Here is a 20,272-nt window from a genome sequence, read left to right on the forward strand (position 1 = left end):
TTTAATCCCTTTCAGAATGCCCAGTATGCATACTATGGCAGCGGCTTGCTGTCCAACCACGACATCTTTGCCGAGCGTCAGCTGGCGACTGCAGGAGTGCGCAAGAGGCGTCGCCGCACCAAACAGGAAATACTTATGGCCCGTTTGGCTGAGGCACAATCTGGACCAAAACCACCCAAACAGAGAAGGAGAGGCCGTAAGAAGCGCGATAGCATGGGATCACCAGAATCCGGTGAGGTGCCTCCGTCAGAGCTGGGTAAATATACATTTGGTGACACGCTGCCAAACAACGACGACGATGACGAGGATGGTGGCGAGGTTGACTACAAAAGAGAACTGGCCAGCTTGGCATTGGATTACCCAGAGGAGGAAGAGATCGAGGAGGAGGTAGATGTGGAAGGCGGCACCGAGGGACAAGTGACAAAAGTTCGGCGAAAGCGAAAGAACCCAGCAGCTTTGGCCGCTCGTCGTCGGCGCATCTGGCAGATCATGTCCAAAAAGGAATCTGGCAGACTGCAACGCATCAAGAGTAATAATCACAAGGAGATGCTGGCCAATTGCAAAAGGGTGGCTGGCATGTGCGCTAAAGTGGTGCGACAGCGTGCTATCAATTCTCAGAGGATCATGAAGGAAACAGTGTGGCGTGCCAAGCGACTTGCCAGGGAAATGCTCGCCTATTGGAAGCGGTATGAGCGCGTGGAGCGGGATCAGCGGCGTAAGCAGGAGCGAGAGGCGGAGGAACAGAGAAAACAGGACGTAGAACTTATTGAGGTGAAACGTCAGCAGCGTAAGCTCAACTTCCTCATCACCCAAACCGAGCTGTATGCCCACTTCATGTCTAAGAAACTGGGCCAGGGCAGCGAAGAGGATCAGCTGCGCATTCTTAGCCAATTGGATGAGGAGACCAATGCCAGGCTGGCAGCTCAAGATGACTATGACGCAGGAGAGATGAAACTTTTGGCCCAGGAAAATGCCGAGGCAGCTATGCAAAGAGATCTGGACAAAACTAGGGCATTTGATGTCTTTGCTAAAAAGAAGGAAAAAGAAGAGGAGGAACAAGAGCAGGAAAGTGTAGAGGACATAAAACCAGAACCCCGTCCCGAAATGAAGGACCTACCCCAACCGAAAATGTTTAAGGGAACTCTGAAGGGCTACCAAATCAAGGGTATGACATGGCTCGCAAATATCTACGATCAGGGAATCAGTGGCATACTGGCAGATGAAATGGGCTTGGGAAAGACTGTCCAATCGATTGCTTTTCTTTGCCACATAGCCGAGCACTATGGAGTGTGGGGTCCCTTTCTAATAATCTCACCCGCCTCTACGCTTCACAATTGGCAACAAGAGATGTCCAGATTTGTGCCCGACTTTAAGGTGGTACCATATTGGGGATCACCTGCTGAACGAAAGATCCTGCGTCAGTTTTGGGACCAAAAGCACTTACACACACGCGACGCCAGCTTTCATGTGGTAATTACTTCGTACCAGCTGGTGGTCAGTGATTACAAGTATTTCAACCGGATCAAGTGGCAGTATATGGTTTTAGATGAGGCACAGGCCATTAAAAGTGCCGCCTCGCAGCGTTGGAAGCTTTTACTGGGCTTCAGCTGTCGTAATCGATTGCTACTCAGTGGCACACCCATCCAGAACAGCATGGCTGAGCTGTGGGCACTGCTGCACTTCATTATGCCAACGTTATTTGATTCCCACGATGAGTTCAACGAGTGGTTCTCCAAGGATATTGAATCGCATGCGGAGAACAAAACGGGTATTGATGAGAAACAAATTTCCAGACTCCACATGATCCTGAAACCCTTTATGTTGAGGCGGATAAAGAAGGATGTGGAGAACGAGCTGTCGGATAAAATTGAGATCATGGTGTATTGTCCGCTGACCATACGTCAGAAGTTACTATACAGAGCGCTGAAGCAGAAGATCCGCATTGAGGATCTCCTTCACCTGACCAGTGGATCCACTACTACTGCGTCCTCCTCTTCGGCATCGAATCTGATGAATCTGGTCATGCAATTCCGCAAGGTATGCAATCATCCTGAGCTTTTTGAAAGAAGGGACGCGAAAAGTCCGTTCTTCATGCGCTGTGCGGAGTATACTATTCCCAGATTGATTCACGAGGAAGGACTCATACACAGAATGCTGCCCAGTCGTAAGCACTTGCTCTATAACCGGTAAGTGGATAGGTTTTATACATTTTATCATATTTTAATTTTTAATCCTTGACTGCCCATCTGCAGGTTCAATATTTTCAAATCAGAATACATGCAAAGGTCTCTTTTTGAGGATGTGAGCGTGAATAGTTGCTTCGCATTTACCCGACTTTGCGATTTATCTGTGGGAGATATGGGAGAAGTAACTCTAAATGGACTGATAGATTTGTGAGTATTTTTATAACCTTTACTTGTATTAACAAATGGTTAAATACTTACAATACTTACATTTGTTTTTCGACAGTCTTTTGCATTATCGAAGAGTTCTGGAGAAATACCCACTGCTGGCCTACCGTCGCTTTTGGTGGAAAAAGCAGCCGGACAGTAGATATCAACTGCTGGAACCGATGCTGGAAAACAAACTAGTTCTCGACTATATGCCACCAAACAGTGTCCTTAAGAACTTCATATTCACAGCAATGGTAAAATAAATAATAGTTATACATTTTTAGTCGAACAATTTATACAAAGATTTATGTTTAAAGACCGCCAACGAGAGCAGCGTTTACGCATTTGGCGATTACTTTACGTACAATATGCAGGAAACGATCGAACACCGTGTAATTCGGTCAAAGATTCTCAAGAAGAAAACGTCGCTAATCGAGGAGATGGAGGATGTGTCCAAGCAAAAGCTGGAAATCGAGTCTGTGGAGGTGCAAACCAAGTCGAATGCCAAAAGCGATGTTAAGGTGACGACACTGCTGCTCCTACCAGAGTTTCCGCATCGCCAACGAAAGCCAAGAAAATACGTATGCGAACCCCTTTCAATGCCACGAATTCTTTACGATTTGGGACAGAAAGTTCAAGCTGTGCATAGATATTTATAGTAAGTTTCAAATGGCTTCATCAAAACCGATCCAGGTTTTTAACTTTTTTTATATACATTTTAGCTGCGAGAGTCGATCTGCAGCCTGGTCCCAGATTCGCCACAATCAGTGTGAGAACAGCCAGGGCAGGGAGCTTGTCTCCAGTGGATTGGCCTTGTGCAAGCCTCATAGTGGATGGTCCTCGATTGTGGTGCCCGACAAGGAAACCCTGATTACCGATGCCGGCAAGCTTTTTGTTCTGGACAATTTGCTTACTCGATTAAAGGCGAATGGACATCGAGTGCTCATATACTCGCAGATGACTAAGATGATTGACCTGCTCGAGGTAAGCTTATTAAACTTGAAACGCTCACTGTCACTTGAAACACTCACTTGATAAAATGTCTAGGAGTACATGTGGCACCGCAAACATCGCTATATGCGCCTGGATGGCTCAAGCAAGATCTCCGCTCGTCGCGATATGGTTGCCGATTTTCAAACGAGAGCAGATATCTTCGTGTTCTTACTGTCTACGAGAGCCGGAGGACTGGGAATTAATTTAACAGCCGCTGATACGGTGAGTTTATATTATACTTACATTTTCATTCACATCGATGTATAATACCAAATACTTTTGACTGTGCCTTTCAAAATGGTTTGTACCTTGTTTCGATTTCGTTTCATTTTTCTTGAAATCACAATGTGAATGGATATTAGTGCCTTTTTAAAACTTTTCACTCATATGCTCTCCGAAATTTCTATTGTATTAGTCAAATCCAATTCATTTCCAACAATAACTTTAAGTAGTCAAAATTTCAAGTTCATTTCAAATGCATAACAACAGCGGTTTAGAACCCATGGACAGGACCAAGACTACGAAACTTCCTCAGCTCAAGTCCAGCGTTACTCCCTACAGACCAAAGCCGACCCTAATCCATAGTGATTTCCCAAAACTAGAGAACGACAAGCGTAATGGGTTGGACTTGGAGCTTCTGGATAATCCAGAGATACCGAGCGCAAAGCGAGTACGATGGGCTCCGATGTATGGGGAAAGGAGCCCGAGTAAGTCCGGCCTTTCCAGCGTTCCACTAAGCACCAAAAAGGCTCAGTTTGATCAGGACACGGCAGATGAGTTAATACTGGCTAACGAGCTTCGATTGGCGGTGCATCGCGGGGGAGGATCCATCGATCCCGACAAGAACTACGAGCTGAAAGCTCGTCTGTCGCCCTTGCAGTTGCCATACAGTCGAGTGCAGCGAATTCTGAAGGAGTGCGAGTTGAGCGAGAGAAATCATCACACCTATTGTATACCCATGGACTATGGGCGGCAATTGGTTGCCATGGTTTGCAAGATCAGGACGGATAATCTTCCCGAACTGAAACTTCGCTTGGCCTCCTTACTGCGGCAAAACAAAGCGCGCTTCTTCAATCGACACTTATTCAACGAAACTGGCTTGATTGAGGCGACGTTGCAGAGTGTAACACCTTTAAGCTTTGACGAATTCAATCAAACGTTGCGAACTGATGCTTTGTGGTGCAAAGCCACCGATAGCGCCATTACCGACTTGGCCAAAGGATCTGTTTTGTTCAAGTGTCGACCTCTGGACCTCCAAGAGGTCGAGTACAAACTCAGACAGTGCAACTACAAGATTGTACATAAGGAGGTGGGACACTGTCCAAACAAGCCGCTCGTCGAGTTAAATGATCGCCAAATGGCCCGCTATCAGGAGTTTCGTAAAAACCTTCTTCAAGATATAGATGTCGTAAAGATCTATGACAATGTGCGTGTCCAGTAGTTCAAATCAGTTCGGCAAAAATCACAAGTAATTTTAAATTATCAAAAGTGATTCCATAATACAAAACTCCTCATGACCCTCTAGAACTTTATTATCGTGTCAACTATTTGATTTATATAGTTTACTATAAACTTATCTTTCTTTTTGAAAGTGTATTTTGATCAGTACTCTATTCAAGTACGAAAAATAAGCACTCTATCATGAATGTTTTCACAAGACTTATATGAGTGCGAAATTATAATTGGGACGGCTTTGAGTAGGTACTCAAACGTCGAATATATATAAGCGGTCACTACTGTGGAAAGTCTAATAAATTTTAAATATAGCACTATGACTTCTTCCAAAATGTTTTATATATTTTCCTATGCAGTCTAAGCTCTTAGTTCTCTACCATATAGTAATTGTTCCCCTTTCACTTGGTGATTTATAGACAGGTTTGGGACAATATTTTACACGTCATTATAGAGAGAAATTCCTTTGCCATTGTCCCGATATTGGTGGCGGAAAAACCCTGTGTGGCTCTTGTATTCATTTGCTAAACTACTTGTTCATGCACTGCGGCAATCGATGGTTAATCTTGAGCAAGGGGTGGTGACGGGTGGGTTTGCGGATGGCGATGGATATGGGGATGAGCTTGGAGTGAGTGGCGGCAGACCATGATTTACTCGTGTGATCTTTATCGCCGCGCAACAATGAGATCCACCAATTCGAGTCCAGCGACCACGTAGAAGAATTCTCAACCGAAAAGGATACAATATCGAACAGAATCTGGCCATGTTTCTCCCCCAGCATTTCTTGTTCGATTTCAGTGGTTCTGGCCCGGAGTTCGTGTGATTCGTGTGAACATTTTCGCCCGGTTCCTAAATCATTTTGTCACCGGTTGTTGATTTGTTATTTGCGCACCCTGGCCAAGAGTAATTTGGTTTCAGCTCCTACTCTTCAGTCACTTTATAGCCAGGTTCTCAGGCTCAGTTCTTTTCGACCGATCGGCCTGCCGGTCTCACATGCTCAGGTTTATGTTTTGTGTTGACTAATTCGATGCTGGTATTTTAGCTGGCGGATCTTTGAAGCCGGCTTCAAAGACCTTTTATAAATAATCGTGGGATGGAAGATTTCTTCACGATGACTCAGAATTGTATTTCATGCCAATTTAGCACTTTAAACGTTTGATTTTTCTTGATTTATAAACCTAAACTTACGCATGCATTGATAATTAACCAACGTGCTTAATGTGAAAGTATAATACTTAACCAAGCTAAATTGAGGAATTTTACAACTTCCTGCAAAGCTAAAAAAAATCACATATTTCACATACCAAGCAATTTCCACAAGCCTTTGAATTATGGCAAGAATTTTCATTTATTTTTCGATATAATTTCTCAAACACCATTGGAAGGAGTGTCGCCCCTTCTACTCGTCTCCTTCCCTTTGAGGCCTTTCAACAAGAACAAAGGTATTTGCCGTTCATGTATTTGGCGCATACCGGAATAATTTGACCAAAAACTCAACATTTTGGTATTTCATCGGCCTTTCGTTTGGCCTCCTTCCCCAATATTCCTCTACCAAGCCCCAAATGCCCAAAAGAATGTCAAAGAGGAAGTGAGAACTGTACCAGTTACATTTTAAATGATACAAGACCCACGATTTAATTGTATTTTATGCTATTTATAACCAAATTGTATTGTTGAAAACAAGTTCACTTGGGACTTGTTAAATGGATCTGCCCGGGTCATTAGAATGCGTGACTCGATTCGGTTTCGACCAACAACAAGATTTATGACATTTTCTAAAGCAATGCAAAGTCTTTAAGTAGCCGGCTGTCCATCGATCTTGATATGCGCAGCACGTTTCTGAATTTAGTGCAATTCATTGGGTGTAGGATCTCCGCTCTTCCTCCGCGGATCATCTTTCCCCTTTTTTTTTTTTTGGGACCGTCTATGTCCGCGATAGACTGTCGGAGTGGTCACACCTCTACGAGCATTTTGATGGATTTGTGAGCTACATAAATTTACAGTCTTTATTGCATCATATTTGGAAATCTTTCGCAGCTGAGGGTATAATAAATTCGTTAAGCTTTTTTTAGAAACATAAAGCTTTAGGTCTACCCGTTTTGCGACTGTCCTTACTGAGCGATTTCAAGTTTGGATCTATTCTATGGCCACTCAGCAAACTAGTTGCATTTTCATAGAATAACCCACTCAACTTTTTTGTTAATTTACAGAGGACAAGTGGGTGCTTCAGATTAGAATCTCACCTGAACAATAAAGCGTAGTTATAAGGTTAAATATATAGGTTTTGTTATAAATGATTACTGGATTACTGATAAGTATAAGCAATTAGAAAAAAAGTATTGTTTCATTGGTTGCAATTTGCAATTAATGTTAGAAAATCCATAAACTTTATATGTTTAATATTCGGTTTATTAGGTCCAATCACTGGTGGTTAAATAGTTATACATTTAAAACAAAAAAACTGATAACATCTTCTATACTAATTAAAATCGTCGTTCGAGAGATTAGTCCTCCAGCCATTGGGCCACGAGCTTGATCAGCTTTTTCTTGGAGGCCACCAGTTCGGCACTATCGCTGGCACTGATCGATCCAGTATCGGGACAATGGGAGGCGTACGGGATAATGGTGGCTCCCTGGGCAACTCCAGCACCCACCTTGCTCCAACCGTCAAGAGCTCCCTGCACAAAGTAGATGTTGGTGGCGTTAACGTTTAGGCCACCGAAGTCATCGTTGGTTGCGCGGATATTAGCGTGGATGCCAGCCGAGTCGTACTTCGCTCCAAAGACGCCCTCGCAGGTGTCCTCATAGAGAGTGGCCGGAAAAGTGGATCCAAAGGGTTGGCTTCTGCTGCCGGAAGACTGGAACCATCCGAACTCGCTGCAGGTCTGGAAAATCCAGGGCAAGTCACCTTAAAGATTCAAAAGGATAGGTTTCAGCAAAGATATATGGTGCTAAAGGCAAGTAGCACTTACTATCCTGGTAGTTCTCCTTCGACCATTCGTAGTAGCTAACAGCTCCCTTGAAGGTCGTGCTAAGGCAAGCTCCGGAATGCTCATTGATTTTCCAATTAATAAACTTGGACAAAGCAACAGAATCATCGTCACTGAACTCTCGCAGAATCGAGCAGTAGGTGGGTATATCATATTTCTCTGGTCTATGGGTAAATAATGAATTGTTAGTACATCCTTTTGGTTATTTCATATGACCTACTTTTGGTACTGAGCAATGCCAGCAAAAATGTTCGCTATGGTGCTGAAGATCTGCCAACGGTCCTGTTCACTGTTTACATTAAAGTTGGAGCACAGGTTCAATTCCTTCACTGCCTGAGTGCCGTTTCCAATCTCGAAAAGATTCTCATAGTACGAGGTGGCGTTATCGATCAAATCATAGCAATATTGTCCTCCAAGGGTGGCATACGACTCACCGACCACCTTCATGTAGTCCTTGAAATTCACCTTAGCCAGGAGCGGAGCAGACGAGGCCCAGCTGCCCCTGATGATTTCCGGATAGAGCTTCCTGATCCAGGTGGCCATGGTGGCCGAGTAGGAGCAGCCAGAGACCACAACCTTAGAGTCCTTGTACTTGTCCTCCTGCTTCAGCGTGGCAATCACGTTAATCACATCAGCCAGGGCCTGCTCCACGCTCTGGTATTTGGCCAAGTTCTCAGTGGACAGAGGACTAAAGGGAGCAGTTCTATTTCTTAAGCTCTACGGAACTTAGTAATGGTGTAATAACTCACGTTATAGGGATACTCTGTCCAAAGAAGCGATGTTCAGTGTAGAGAAGGGAACCGTTGTGCTGCTTAGCAATGTCCTTCCAGAGTCCAGAGGTAATCCCACTGGGATCGATAGCCCACTCGCCGCCCAAGTAGATAAAGATGGGAGAGCCATCAACGAAGTACTTGTTGTTGATATAGATTCGCTAAGGAACAGAAAAACGTTAGTACCATACTTAGTATAAAGCTAATCCTTACATCCTGCCAGGTGGCGTTGTTGCTATCATCGAAGTTGTCTAGTTTTTGGGTGATCCAACGCTCCTCCACCTTGGCCCTGGTCTTCATTGGTTCAACTGGAGGACCTCGGTGCAGTTCCCTCAGGGATTTGACGAAGGCATTCGGCTCCGGCTTCTGTTCACCCAGACTAGCTGCTGCAGTCAGAGGTGCAAGTAGGGCGAGCACTACTAGGGTATACTTCATATTGCTGGATAGTTCACAAGCTTGCGAATGATTTGCCTCCATCGGTGGCCGACTATTTATTGGAAAATATTCGCTACTGGCAGTCCCATTAACCTTAGATAGGGCCTTTGGGCGCTAAATTGCAAAGCAAACAAAAATCGGAAATATATTACACTGATAAAGTTGAGGGTTCTTTGTTCGTATCATGTCTTGCATCACGTTTATTGATCTAGGTTCATTAGAATGCGTTTCGTCTGCGCGAAGACAAAGAAGATTGTCTCTAATTGTATTTATTTAAATCCTATTTATGTAACCATGTTCAATGTTTATATAAAGCTTCTCTTAAAACCTTCTCTTTAAACCATAAATTATTTTCTATCAATGTTTATATAACACATTTTAAAAGGATTCACTTAAAATGTAAAAAAAGCGAGCAAGTAAAGGATTATGTTTTAATTTTAAGGGACACCATTTGACTAAATTCCTTGGTGAATTAGCCTAGATACCCATCTTTATATATTAGACTAATACTCTCCTTTGCGTTACGAGCGAAATGTCCACTTATTAATCGTTGTGAAAAATTTTCTCTAACTTATTTTTGTAACTAACGTGCTCAATAGTATAAAAGTTTAGTTTGTTGAATAGTTTACTTGTACACGTGCCCTGCAATCTTCCACTCTTGGCAATTTAATCCTATATAAGCAAAAGTGACAATTTATTGGTCATTGTTTTGTTACCAAATGTTTACTTTTTTAGGTGCCTTGGTCAATAAGCTAAGGTATTAAAATGATGTAAGAAAAAGGAATCAATTTCATTCCCTATCTTTTTATGTAAGTGCAAGCAAAGGAGTTACGTTATACGTTATAGCTTTATCATAAAAGTAAACTAATAGTAAAACTTAGTAGGCAATAACGGTAGTAATAGTTAGATTTATAGAAATAAAATATAATATGCTAGTAACTACTGATGCATATATATGTTGATATATGATATATATACAAATATGTGTATAAATGTATATTGATGCAAAAAAATTTTTTGTTTTTGTTACATTGGAAAATAATTAGTGTTATGATTTATATACCAAAATATCTATTTCTAGTATATTTATTGCATGGTATTTAACATTTTTAATTTTAAATTTACGAGTTCTATTATTTTGTTTCTGACGCAGCTTTAATAGCATAACCTTCGGCGCATTACAAAAAATTGTGATAACCTTTGATTATAAGCCAATTCCTATCCGAATTTTTGCTAAATAACTTTAAATTATCTGGAACTTATAACGTTCAAAAACAAGTCTAAACTAGTGTCTTAAATAAAAACGATGGAAGTATATGCTATATTTTCTTCATAGTTTATTTAGGCCAAAGATACATTTTGAATAATTGAAAGAAGTTTGGTAAACGTTTCAAAACGATTATGTTTAGAAAATCAAAACAAAACTCTTAAGGATTTTTTAATACTTGTAATAAATATCAAATAGTGGCCAACAAATCTAGGCCAACCACTGTCGAACCAATTCAGCAAGTTTCTCCTTAGAGGCCCGCATTTCGGCGGAATCTGTGGACTTGATCGATCCGAAGTCGGCGCAATGCGATGCGTTGGCGATGAGCGTGGCTCCCTGCTCCACTCCATGACCCATCGGGTTCCAGGGATCCAGGGCGCCGTGGGTCATGTAGATATTATCCACGCCGGGCTCCATGCCGCCGAAGTATTCGTTGGTATTGGCTGCATTGTTGTTGATCTGTTCATTTCCGTATTGCGAACTGAAGACATCACCGCAGAGATTGATGTAAAGGGTGGCAGGGAACTTGGTGCCAAAAGGTTGATTCCTGGAGCCAGAGCTCTGGTACCAGCCATACTCATTGCAAGTCTGATAGTACCAAGGACGACCTGTAGATTTGGCAAGTATTTAAGAGAGCTTTCTTACATCAGTGGTGAATTGGTCACTTACTGGCGTCAAAGTGGTCCACTCCCCAGAGATAGTACTCAACACTGCCTTCGTACCTGGCATCGATGCAGTTGCCCATTCCCCAGGCCCAGTACACAAAGTTTGCTATGGCCGTGGCATCATCATTGAAGCTCAGAAGGTAGTCACAGTAGTACTCAATGTCGCCGGTGCTGAAATATTAGTTTACATTTTTCCATCCGCATTCTAGCAATACAAAACCCTACCCTTGGTATTGAGCGACTCCGGCGAAAATATTCGAGATACTTGAGAACAGGGTCCACAAGTCCAGGTCGTTCTGATCATCGAAGCTGTTGCACAGGCGCAGCATGGCTCTAGCTTCAGCTCCGCGTTTGTTGGCGAACATGGATTCCAGCTCGGCAATGCCGTTCTCAATCCTATCGTAGCACTTCTGGCCGCCCAACTGAAGGAAGGCCTGGCCCACCACCTCCTTGTATTCGGTGAAGTCAACCTTGGCCAAAAGGGGAGCACTGGAGGCCCAGCCACCGACAATCAAATCGGGATACAGACGCTTGAACCAAACCACCATGGTGGCCGAGTAGGAACCGCCAGCCAGAATCACCTTGGAGTTTGCCAGCTGGGGGTTCTCCGCCTTGAAGGTCTCAATGAAAACGGCCACATCGGCCAAGGCCTGCTTAACATCCAAGTACTTGAGATCATCGGTTGACATGGTTCTAAAAGAGTATGAATTACTAAGAGCTAATGAATGAATGCTCATTGATTACTCACGATGTTGGTATACTTTGACCATAGTAACGATGTTCAGTGTAGACGAGAACACCCTTGTGTTCCTGGGCCATATCATACCAGTGACCAGCGCTTACCATGCTGTCCTCAATCTCCCATTCGCCTCCCAGGTAAATGAAAATGGGACTTCCCTCAGTTTGAAACTCATCGTTGAGCAAATAACGCTGAAATATGTGAAAAGGCACGTGTTCAAGCTCTTGATGTTATCTTATTTTTGTGTAACTCCGAATAATGTGTCGAGCTTATGGAAATTTTTTATGGGCAATATAGATCTCCTCCTTCGGAATATACATACCATCTTATAGGTTTGCGTGTTGCTCGCGTCAAAGTTATCCAGTTTCTGGGTGATCCATTTCTCCTGGACATTGGCACGCTTGGTCATCACCTGGTGTGGTGGACCACGGTTCAAATTCTTCAGAGTCTTGACCAAAAGAGGCACATCTTTGATCTTTGGAATGTCCAGGGAGTGGACAAGTCCTATGACCAAGACCACAAAAAGGCAGACCAAACGCAGAGCAGCCATTTTCACAAATGAAGCAACTAACGGGTCCGATTATGGTTTTAAAGCTCACGGTGTCACATTCTAAAGTAATTTCCTACCACGATAAGGATTGTAAATTAATTAGTTGATAAGTGACCAGCGACATGATATGATAGCTTCCCAAGTTGCGATTACAGTTTCGCTGTCCATCATAAATCGCTCGGAACTTTGGATTAGTCGGAAATTCCAATTTATTGTCGGCAAATCAAAATCACTGCCGTGACATTATTACCTAATCTATGAGATTTGCCGATCTTTAGATTTTGTTTATAAATCAAAACTTTTATAATTTATTACTGTTTAGTCAGTTTACCGGATTCGTTGACATATAGTTTTATTTAGATAAAGATAAACATTATTAAATTTTAAAACGAAGATGTTTATCGGTTTGTTTATAAGTAAAATCCGCAGAATTTTATTTGTGGTTTTCCATTCGGTGTGACCTTATCTACGATTACTTAACCCATTCGCGGACCAGTTCGGCAATACGCTCTTTGGAAGCTCTCATTTCAGCAGTGTCACTCGAGCTGATCGAATTGAAGTCCTTGCAGTGGGCATGCTCTATAAAGTCACAGAAAAAGTAAAGTAAATTCGATGATGTAGTCCCATCTAATCACCTGGAATAATAGTGGCCTGAGTTTCGTCCTGAATTCCCATCGCCCTCCAGGGATCCAATTGCCCATGGGTGAGGTAGACGTTTTCCACATTGGGAGACAATCCACCAAAGAACTGATTGGTGATGCTCACTTGGTTGCTAATGAACTCGTTGCTGTACTCTGAGCCATATAAATCGGCACACATGGTGGTATAATAGGTAACAGGGAATTTGGTACCAAATGGCTGGGCTCTAGAACCAGATGTCTGATACCAGCCATACTCATTGCAGGTCTGGAAGATCCACTGACGCACTGAAATTATTCAGAAGCAGCTATTGAATATTTTGCTTTGCAAACCTACCAATTGCGAACTTACTAATGTTGCCATTGTAATTAGTGTCCAGGAGCAATGCAGTAATTGCATCATAACTAAGATCGTAGCACTTGCCACCGCTTTCCTCGAATACATCCAACAAATATCCAGCAACGCCAATAAGATCATTCGAACCCGCCATTATCTTTTCGCAAACACCCTCAATTTGGCCAGCACTGGAAGTAGAATATTAGTTTGTTATCTAACCCAAATACCGTTCCGGCTATTATACGAACTTGTGAGTCTGCACCACGCCCGCAAAAATATCGGAAATCTCGCTGAACAAAGTCCAAACATCCAGATCGCTGTAGACATCAAAGGGTTCGCACAACTTGAGCAGGGCCTTGACCTCTGCACCTCGTTTGGTGGCTATCATTGTCTCCATTTCGGCAATGCCGTTTTCAATTCGCTTGTAGCAGGCAGATCCACCCATTTGTTCGATGGATTGGCCAGTGACTTCCTTGTACTCTGTTGAAAGTATGATTTATTTTGTATGCCACCAAAGGGCCGTTGCAACTGCCAAACTCACCCACAAAGTTGACCTTGGCAAAGAGCGGAGCACTGGAAGCCCAACCTCCAGCCACCAGATCGGGATAGAGCTTCTTGAACCAGGTGACCATTGTGGCGGAGTAGGAACCTCCAACAATAATGACCTTGGACTCGGACAGACCTTCATGGTTTTGCTTGATGGTGTTAATGAAATGAGCCAGATCGGCCAGGGACTGATTCACACTCAAGTATTTGATGTTTTCATTCGATAGATCACTTTAAAGGTATGGAAAATAGTTTCTTTAGAAGCACCCAATTCTTTTTAGAATCACTTACGGCAGGGGCTTGCTTTGGCCATAGTAGCGATGCTCTGTGTAGGCCAAAAGAGCATTGTGCTCCTTGGCCATGTCGTATAGGTGACCACCGGTTATCCTGCCCGATGAGATCTCCCATTCTCCGCCAAGATAAATAAAAAGTGGTGCTCCAGACTTGTACAGTGCATCGTTGAGCATATAGCGCTGAAAGAGATTAATACAAACAGTGTACATGTCCAAGAAAACCTCTAAAATAAGAATCAATCTAAATTATGCAATATACCATTTGCCATGTGCGGGTTTCTGCGGCGTCGAAGTGATCCAGTTTCTGTTCAATCCAAAGGGTTTGAACTACATCAGCTCGATTCTGAATGGTTGGCAGTGGTGGCTCCTCGTGGATCCTTTTGAAAGTCTTCTCAAATATACTACCATGGGTTTGGCCAAGGGCCAAAAGAGCCAAAGAAATGCCTAGCCAAAGTTTCATCGTCGAGCTTTAAAGTAGGACTGATCAACGTTTAGCAGCTTATGCGCCAACTAATTCCATTGCCTTAGCTAAAAAGGCAAATCTTATCGCCAACGCAGTATTTAATTAGTGGTTTTTAAGCCAGTAAATAATATTGTCAACTGGGCCAAATAGATTGTTGGCATTTTGTGCTCCAACGCCATGCGGCGTCTTATCGAGTACAATGGTATTCGCGTCGACTGTTTCGATTATCAATCATTGGGTTTCACTCACTCAATTTGAGGGTACTTGAAATGTAGGCAATAGAGTTAACCGATAAGGGTTATACAAGGTGTACTACAATTACTAACTACCATCTAATGATTATACACTTTTAAAGAGTCTTTCAATGCTTTCATTGAGTACACCAATCTGTTTTAGTGTAAAATTATATATTTTAATTATATTATGCAGTACTGCACTACAGCTTTTTGTAAATGGAATAATACAATTTAATGTGGTTAATCATTTTGTAATTTTTGCACTTCGAAATCGATGTCCATCAACAGGGTTTTTATGGATGGGTTTACATTCACTGCTGATGGCTGTAGATCCTCGCAGTGAGTGGCCCCTTAAGTTATTAAGAAGGTTTAGTCATTTTTGAGATTAATAAATCAATGTCAGCTTACCTTTTAAAATATAAGTCCTATTGTGTTTTCTCACCTTAGTAGCTGACCAAGCGTCAATTTCTGGCTGGGTTAAGAAGATGCGCTGCATCTTTTCACTGCTGTCCAAGTCCCTAAAGTTATGATCAGTGTTTTTCACCTTTTTATTTATGTAACAGTAGGAAAACTTGTATCCAAAAACATCAGCACACATGTCTAGCCAAAAATCAAGTGGAACGTATTCAGAAGTCTGAAAGTTTCCAAGCTGAGTACAACATTGGTACAACCAAAGGCGTGCTAAAAAAAAAAAAAGACTTTTGTGCAAGATTTTATGATGTTTTGAAATCTACGTACATGAATCTGTGATTAATCGAACATCCCGCAAAGGCGTTAAACTGGAAACTGAGTCGTAGCACTTTGTCGAATTTCCATTAAGTTTATTTCTGAGGTAGGAAGTAAAAGAGGTTTCCGAAATCTCATTGCAGGCTCTTTGAATATTGGTTTCACTATCGCAAAGAAATTCATTATTCACTTAATTATTCATTTACCATCAATTTACTTACTTTTCGTATTGCACCAGAGAACCAATGACTTTTGTTAATCTTTCAAATAAATTAGTAACATAAAGATTATTGACATGGTCAAATCCGCAAATATTCATTTCCACAAGCTTTGAAGTTTTATCTTTTTTAATGGCTTCTCGAAGAGTTTCGAAACCATATATGATCTGATCATGGCACTTTTTACCACCAATTTGTTGAACAATCTTAAAAACTTCTGTATAGAATTCTTTTAGTTCAATTTTAAACTGAAACGGGGCACTGGAACCCCAGCCCAAATCAATCAAGTCAGGATAGAGTTTGGCAAACCAGGGCACCATAAAACCTGAATACGATCCTCCCACAAGAAATACCTTGGACTGGCCAAAATAAGTGGTATTTGATTTAAAAAATCGAATTAGTTGTGCCACATCTGCCATTGCCTGAGGAACTGTGAGGTATTTTAGGGACTTTAAGCTGAGATCTCTAGAAAAGACAATTTTCGTTATTTATCATTTTAATTTGTTATTATGGTTGAAAACGCACTTTGTCGCCTTACTTTCTCCATAGTAACGATGTTCACTGTGCACCAGATATCCTCCATACTTTTTGGCCAAGTCGTGCATAAAACTCTTGCTCAACATAATGTTAGAAACATTTGTAGTAGGCGATAAAATTGTTCCCTCCCCACCAATAAAGAAAAATATTGTGCCATTTGGCTTGAAATAATCTTCCTTGACCATATATCTCTGAGAAGTGTAAGTGGTTTTAGACTTTATAAACTATATGCAATATTTTTGATACCATTTTAAATGTTCTGGGGTTCTTATGAAAATGATCCAATTTCTGCTCAATCCATCTAAACTCAATAGTTTCCTTGTCGGATCGAATTCCAATAACAAGAGCACTTATATGAAACAAAATTAAAATGCGCTTACACATTTCTGCTACTACTAAACTGGTTGTGAAGTTTTATTTTATTTTTATAAAGTTACAGTGAGATTTAAAGTGCAACTAATCAATTGTGCGAAGAGTATCGGTTGACGATAGATATTGTTTGTAACATTTTTTCACATACCCATTACAAGAAATATATTAATTTATTAGAAATGTATATATCCCAAATGTATTTCCGTATAAGAATTTAATTTGCATTATTATGCAAAATAGAAAGCCTCTGCTTCACAAATTTTCCTAATGGCGGAATTCCCGCGCTATATTGATCATTTATTCCATTTAATAGACAGATTTCTCAATGGGCCACTTCCGTCTTAGATTTCTGAATAGGGCTCAACACGTGTTCCAAATAAAAAGGAAATCCCTGGAGCAGTTCGATTTTAATTAGTCCCATCTCTCAGCCGGAAACTCCACTCCCCTAAGACAACCCTTGAGAATTACTGAACACTTGCACACCAAACACGTACCAAGTGCGACTCAACAGGGGCATTGAAGGGTTAACACCGGTGCCGGCGGTTTTCCTAGTTCAGATAATAGACCGGAAAAGCGAAAAATTCGTGACACTACAAAGTGGTTCATAGACTAGCCGAATTCGAGGCAGAACCAATCAAATATGCAGGCTCGAAATCATCAAAAGAATGGCGAAAGGATGTGCGTGTGCAGCAACTATTTGCATACTAATTCGAAAGAGCTCTTTAAGTATAGAAATATGCTTGTTCAGCTCGGTTCTTTAAATCACATTAGGTTCTTTTCTATATCAAATCTCAAATCTATATCCAATATATTTTCTCTTTATCGCAGGTCATCTTCTACGACTCGGACTGGAATCCCACTGTCGATCAACAGGCCATGGATCGGGCTCATCGATTGGGCCAAACGAAACAGGTGACCGTCTACCGACTGATTTGCAAGGGAACCATAGAGGAGCGGATTCTGCAGAGGGCCCGAGAAAAAAGCGAGGTGAGTGATCGGGGGACAGGAAACCCTACGAAACCAAACCGCAAGACTCTTCAAGTGCTCTGTTTTTCTTTTGTTGCATCGCATATTAGGCACGTGCTTTGTTGGGAATAAAAACCCTCCTAAAAACCGAAGGCATTGTTGCGCCTTTGGGATTTTGAAAAAGTGCTCAATGCGAAACACGAGCACTTGTAAATGGGATTTAAATGGTTGGGGCTGGTAAACCAACACCGGAAATTAATTATACAATTGGGTAGGCGACATCTCGGTTACGCCTCCTGGCTTCCTCATAAGATCGAGCACATCTTCGTTTTCCTGTGCATTTATTGGCTAAATTACGAAACGAGCAACAATAATGCCTTGATTACCATATGAAAGTATTTTGAGCCGACAAGTAAATAGTCTAGGAAGTTAGGTTACCCTTTGGCGCTATCCCTGCTCTTGTACGAGTTTCGTTTCATTTCCTGCCTTGAATGTCTAATTTTATTCAATCAAATATTGGTATTTTCTCCCCCGAACTTCAGATACAACGCATGGTCATAAGTGGCGGCAATTTCAAACCCGACACACTCAAGCCCAAGGAAGTGGTTTCATTGCTATTGGATGACGAGGAAATTGAAATGAAATGTGAGTAGATTGAAGATAAAAGTGCTGTATTTGAAACCAATTAATATTTATTTATTCCATTGACATCAGATCGCCAGGAGGCCAAACTGCAGTCTTCTTCACCAATTCCACCGGCTACTCAAAGCGAACGAAAGAGACGACATCCCCATAAGGTGAGAACGACTAGCCCCAATACAAAATCTTGTTAGTACGAAACGATCTGTCGGCCGTTTCATGCATGATCCAGGCTGACTGCCTAATGGCCGTTTATTAGACCAAGTTTGCACTTGCTACACGACAAGTTTCCACTGCGCTTCCTAATGAAAGTAAATGATCTTTTGAGTGAGGTTCAAATTGCGAGTGCGTCTACCATATACAGAGAGCAAAAGCGAGGCGAAGCCCGGCTCAGTTGTTCTTGGCCTATGGGTTGCATTGGTGGTCATGGTCACGTGATTCATGCAACATCACAGCACACCCATACACACACTCACACGTTGCAGAAACAGCAACAAAGACAATTCAATTTGCTACAAAACTCAACTCATCGTCTTGGCTGGTCTTGGTCTGCTTCATAGCGTGCTTTGAACCTACTCCATGGCCCATGAGCCACTAGCACTTCCAGCCGACTATATTCATTCATCCAAGTGCGGTGCACATTAAGAAACAAATGGGTCATTAATGAAGTAATACTTGCTAATACTAAAGTTTTATCCAACCTGTTGTTAATGAATAGTTAATGGATAGTTGTGTACTGAAAAGATATTTTGTTTTCAACTATTTGGAACTCCATTTGAAAGTTTTTTTTTAAAATTAACTCTGCCGTCTTCGAAGTAATTGCATAAATACTCTTACAGTTTTCAAATAGAGTGCTTATAAGTAAGGCTTAGTATCTAACTATTAATTTTTTTCCAGTGTACTCGAACTCCCTACCAGATACTTCATACTTGCTCTCCAAAGCAAACACACTTTGCTTTTACCCTACTTGGAATCGCAGCGCTGTCTCCCGGAGACTCTTTTAAAAAACAGTTTCAAGTGCTTTTTGGTCCGCTTTGGTTTGGTTTGGGATCGGATCGGATTGGTTCAGTTTGGTTTGGTTTGGGGTGCAGGCTCTACTACTACCAACCACCTCCAAACTCGGGCCCTGACTCTTCTTTGTATTTTGTTTTTGTTGGTTTCGCTAAATGATTTTGTGCGTTCAATGGAACACTGATTATGGTCTGGTGCTGCAGCCGTTGCTTCTTCTGCCTTTGGGTCTGGGTCTTCGTCTTGGTGGCTTCTCGCCGTTTTTGGTTCTACGAGCACTGGCTGGTGTTGTGCCTCCTTTTAGCTTAGTAGTCGGTCGGGTAGTCGTACTCCACTCAAGTTCATATGCCACCAGCCGACACAATGTTATTGTGGCACGCAGTCATATGCCAACCCCTTCGCCTTCGGATTGTCAATTCATTTACGGTCGGAAGTTCAAGTTTCCAATGCGCGTATGGTACTTTTCATGTTTTCAGGTTAAGTGCAGCCATCGTCTTCCTTCCTTTGGGCCATTCGATTGGAGGGAGGCATTCAATTGGAACCGATTCTGCTCTGCGAGATTTGTGTCGCTGTTGTTTATTATAGAAACGGTTTATTTTCGTTACAGATATAATGATATATCATTTGAGTACTTTTCGAGCGGGTTAGTTTTATTGGTAGAGCAATTCAAATTATCAAATTGAGAACTGGATTGGATTTTAATGAATGAGTGCAATGAATTTATTTTTCATGATACTCAAGTAAAAAACCCAGATCACTATATTGCGTGCTATACAATTATATTGTCTATTTCTTGTTATGGAAAGTCGTTTAGCCATTCGCAATGGGTAAATGAGTTACTTTATCCATAATTATTATAATTTAACTTTTCAATTATTTTGCCCAGAACCTTCTTTTTAAAAGTGACTTCTCCCACAACTTTTTCCCCATTTCGCCCTAAACTTTAACAATGAATATCATTAATTTTTGAGCGATTTACAAAGCAGCTGAGTGCATGTAAGAAAATTGCTACTGTTTTCCCAGCAATTGACTATCAAAA

General features: G+C 41.7%; 6 protein-coding genes across 6 annotated transcripts in view; 2 read left to right on the forward strand and 4 right to left on the reverse strand.

Annotated features, from left to right (window-relative positions):
• The window catches only part of LOC117142550 (chromatin-remodeling ATPase INO80), a 33,768-nt gene that overhangs the window by 598 nt on the left and 12,898 nt on the right, over positions 1-20,272 (forward strand). Inside the window, exons 3-11 of the mRNA XM_033306600.1 lie at positions 16-2,186; positions 2,253-2,393; positions 2,470-2,647; positions 2,711-3,051; positions 3,116-3,377; positions 3,441-3,608; positions 17,449-17,607; positions 18,129-18,231; positions 18,301-18,383. Of these exons, the coding sequence (XP_033162491.1) occupies positions 16-2,186; positions 2,253-2,393; positions 2,470-2,647; positions 2,711-3,051; positions 3,116-3,377; positions 3,441-3,608; positions 17,449-17,607; positions 18,129-18,231; positions 18,301-18,383 (3,606 nt within the window). The remainder of the gene's footprint in view (positions 1-15; positions 2,187-2,252; positions 2,394-2,469; positions 2,648-2,710; positions 3,052-3,115; positions 3,378-3,440; positions 3,609-17,448; positions 17,608-18,128; positions 18,232-18,300; positions 18,384-20,272) is intronic.
• Positions 3,724-4,918, forward strand: LOC117142556. Its single transcript, XM_033306606.1, has one exon. The coding sequence runs from the start codon at positions 3,862-3,864 to the stop codon at positions 4,825-4,827; it is 966 nt and encodes a 321-aa protein (XP_033162497.1). The 5' UTR covers positions 3,724-3,861; the 3' UTR covers positions 4,828-4,918.
• On the reverse strand, positions 7,232-9,044 carry LOC117142552 (putative serine protease K12H4.7). Its single transcript, XM_033306601.1, has 5 exons — positions 8,812-9,044; positions 8,578-8,759; positions 8,049-8,516; positions 7,811-7,992; positions 7,232-7,746 (listed from the first exon to the last, which is right to left on the reverse strand). The coding sequence occupies exons 1-5, from the start codon at positions 9,031-9,033 to the stop codon at positions 7,343-7,345; spliced, it is 1,458 nt and encodes a 485-aa protein (XP_033162492.1). The 5' UTR covers positions 9,034-9,044; the 3' UTR covers positions 7,232-7,342.
• Positions 10,433-12,269, reverse strand: LOC117142553 (putative serine protease K12H4.7). Its single transcript, XM_033306602.1, has 5 exons — positions 12,027-12,269; positions 11,714-11,895; positions 11,191-11,658; positions 10,970-11,136; positions 10,433-10,908 (listed from the first exon to the last, which is right to left on the reverse strand). The coding sequence occupies exons 1-5, from the start codon at positions 12,252-12,254 to the stop codon at positions 10,511-10,513; spliced, it is 1,443 nt and encodes a 480-aa protein (XP_033162493.1). The 5' UTR covers positions 12,255-12,269; the 3' UTR covers positions 10,433-10,510.
• Positions 12,566-14,528, reverse strand: LOC117142554 (putative serine protease K12H4.7). The gene is made up of 7 exons (XM_033306603.1): positions 14,328-14,528; positions 14,067-14,248; positions 13,771-14,006; positions 13,478-13,709; positions 13,245-13,417; positions 12,890-13,180; positions 12,566-12,833 (listed from the first exon to the last, which is right to left on the reverse strand). Exons 1-7 carry the CDS (start codon positions 14,526-14,528, stop codon positions 12,727-12,729), a joined length of 1,422 nt encoding a protein of 473 aa, XP_033162494.1. The 3' UTR covers positions 12,566-12,726.
• On the reverse strand, positions 14,935-16,622 carry LOC117142555 (putative serine protease K12H4.7). Its single transcript, XM_033306605.1, has 6 exons — positions 16,495-16,622; positions 16,237-16,439; positions 15,715-16,176; positions 15,506-15,657; positions 15,176-15,448; positions 14,935-15,117 (listed from the first exon to the last, which is right to left on the reverse strand). Exons 1-6 carry the CDS (start codon positions 16,495-16,497, stop codon positions 15,008-15,010), a joined length of 1,203 nt encoding a protein of 400 aa, XP_033162496.1. The 5' UTR covers positions 16,498-16,622; the 3' UTR covers positions 14,935-15,007.

Source organism: Drosophila mauritiana, chromosome 3R, assembly GCF_004382145.1.
Source record: "Drosophila mauritiana strain mau12 chromosome 3R, ASM438214v1, whole genome shotgun sequence".
Classification (NCBI taxonomy): domain Eukaryota; kingdom Metazoa; phylum Arthropoda; class Insecta; order Diptera; family Drosophilidae; genus Drosophila; species Drosophila mauritiana.

Coding starts and splice junctions, on each gene's coding strand:
- LOC117142553 (XM_033306602.1), bottom strand. CDS start 12,254: ATGGCTGCTCTGCGTTTGGTCTGCCTTTTTGTGGTCTTGGTCATAGGA. Junction 11,137..11,190: donor GGAGTCGCTCAATACCAAGG/GTAGGGTTTTGT, acceptor CTAATATTTCAG/CACCGGCGACATTGAGTACT. Junction 10,909..10,969: donor AGTGGACCACTTTGACGCCA/GTAAGTGACCAA, acceptor CCAAATCTACAG/GTCGTCCTTGGTACTATCAG.
- LOC117142552 (XM_033306601.1), bottom strand. CDS start 9,033: ATGAAGTATACCCTAGTAGTGCTCGCCCTACTTGCACCTCTGACTGCA. Junction 8,760..8,811: donor ACAACGCCACCTGGCAGGAT/GTAAGGATTAGC, acceptor TCTGTTCCTTAG/CGAATCTATATCAACAACAA. Junction 7,993..8,048: donor GGCATTGCTCAGTACCAAAA/GTAGGTCATATG, acceptor ATTTACCCATAG/ACCAGAGAAATATGATATAC.
- LOC117142556 (XM_033306606.1), top strand. CDS start 3,862: ATGCATAACAACAGCGGTTTAGAACCCATGGACAGGACCAAGACTACG.
- LOC117142555 (XM_033306605.1), bottom strand. Junction 16,177..16,236: donor GGAGAAAGTAAGGCGACAAA/GTGCGTTTTCAA, acceptor TGTCTTTTCTAG/AGATCTCAGCTTAAAGTCCC. Junction 15,449..15,505: donor TCGATTAATCACAGATTCAT/GTACGTAGATTT, acceptor TTTTTTTTTTAG/CACGCCTTTGGTTGTACCAA.
- LOC117142554 (XM_033306603.1), bottom strand. CDS start 14,528: ATGAAACTTTGGCTAGGCATTTCTTTGGCTCTTTTGGCCCTTGGCCAA. Junction 14,007..14,066: donor GGCCAAAGCAAGCCCCTGCC/GTAAGTGATTCT, acceptor ATACCTTTAAAG/TGATCTATCGAATGAAAACA. Junction 13,181..13,244: donor TAATTACAATGGCAACATTA/GTAAGTTCGCAA, acceptor GAATAATTTCAG/TGCGTCAGTGGATCTTCCAG.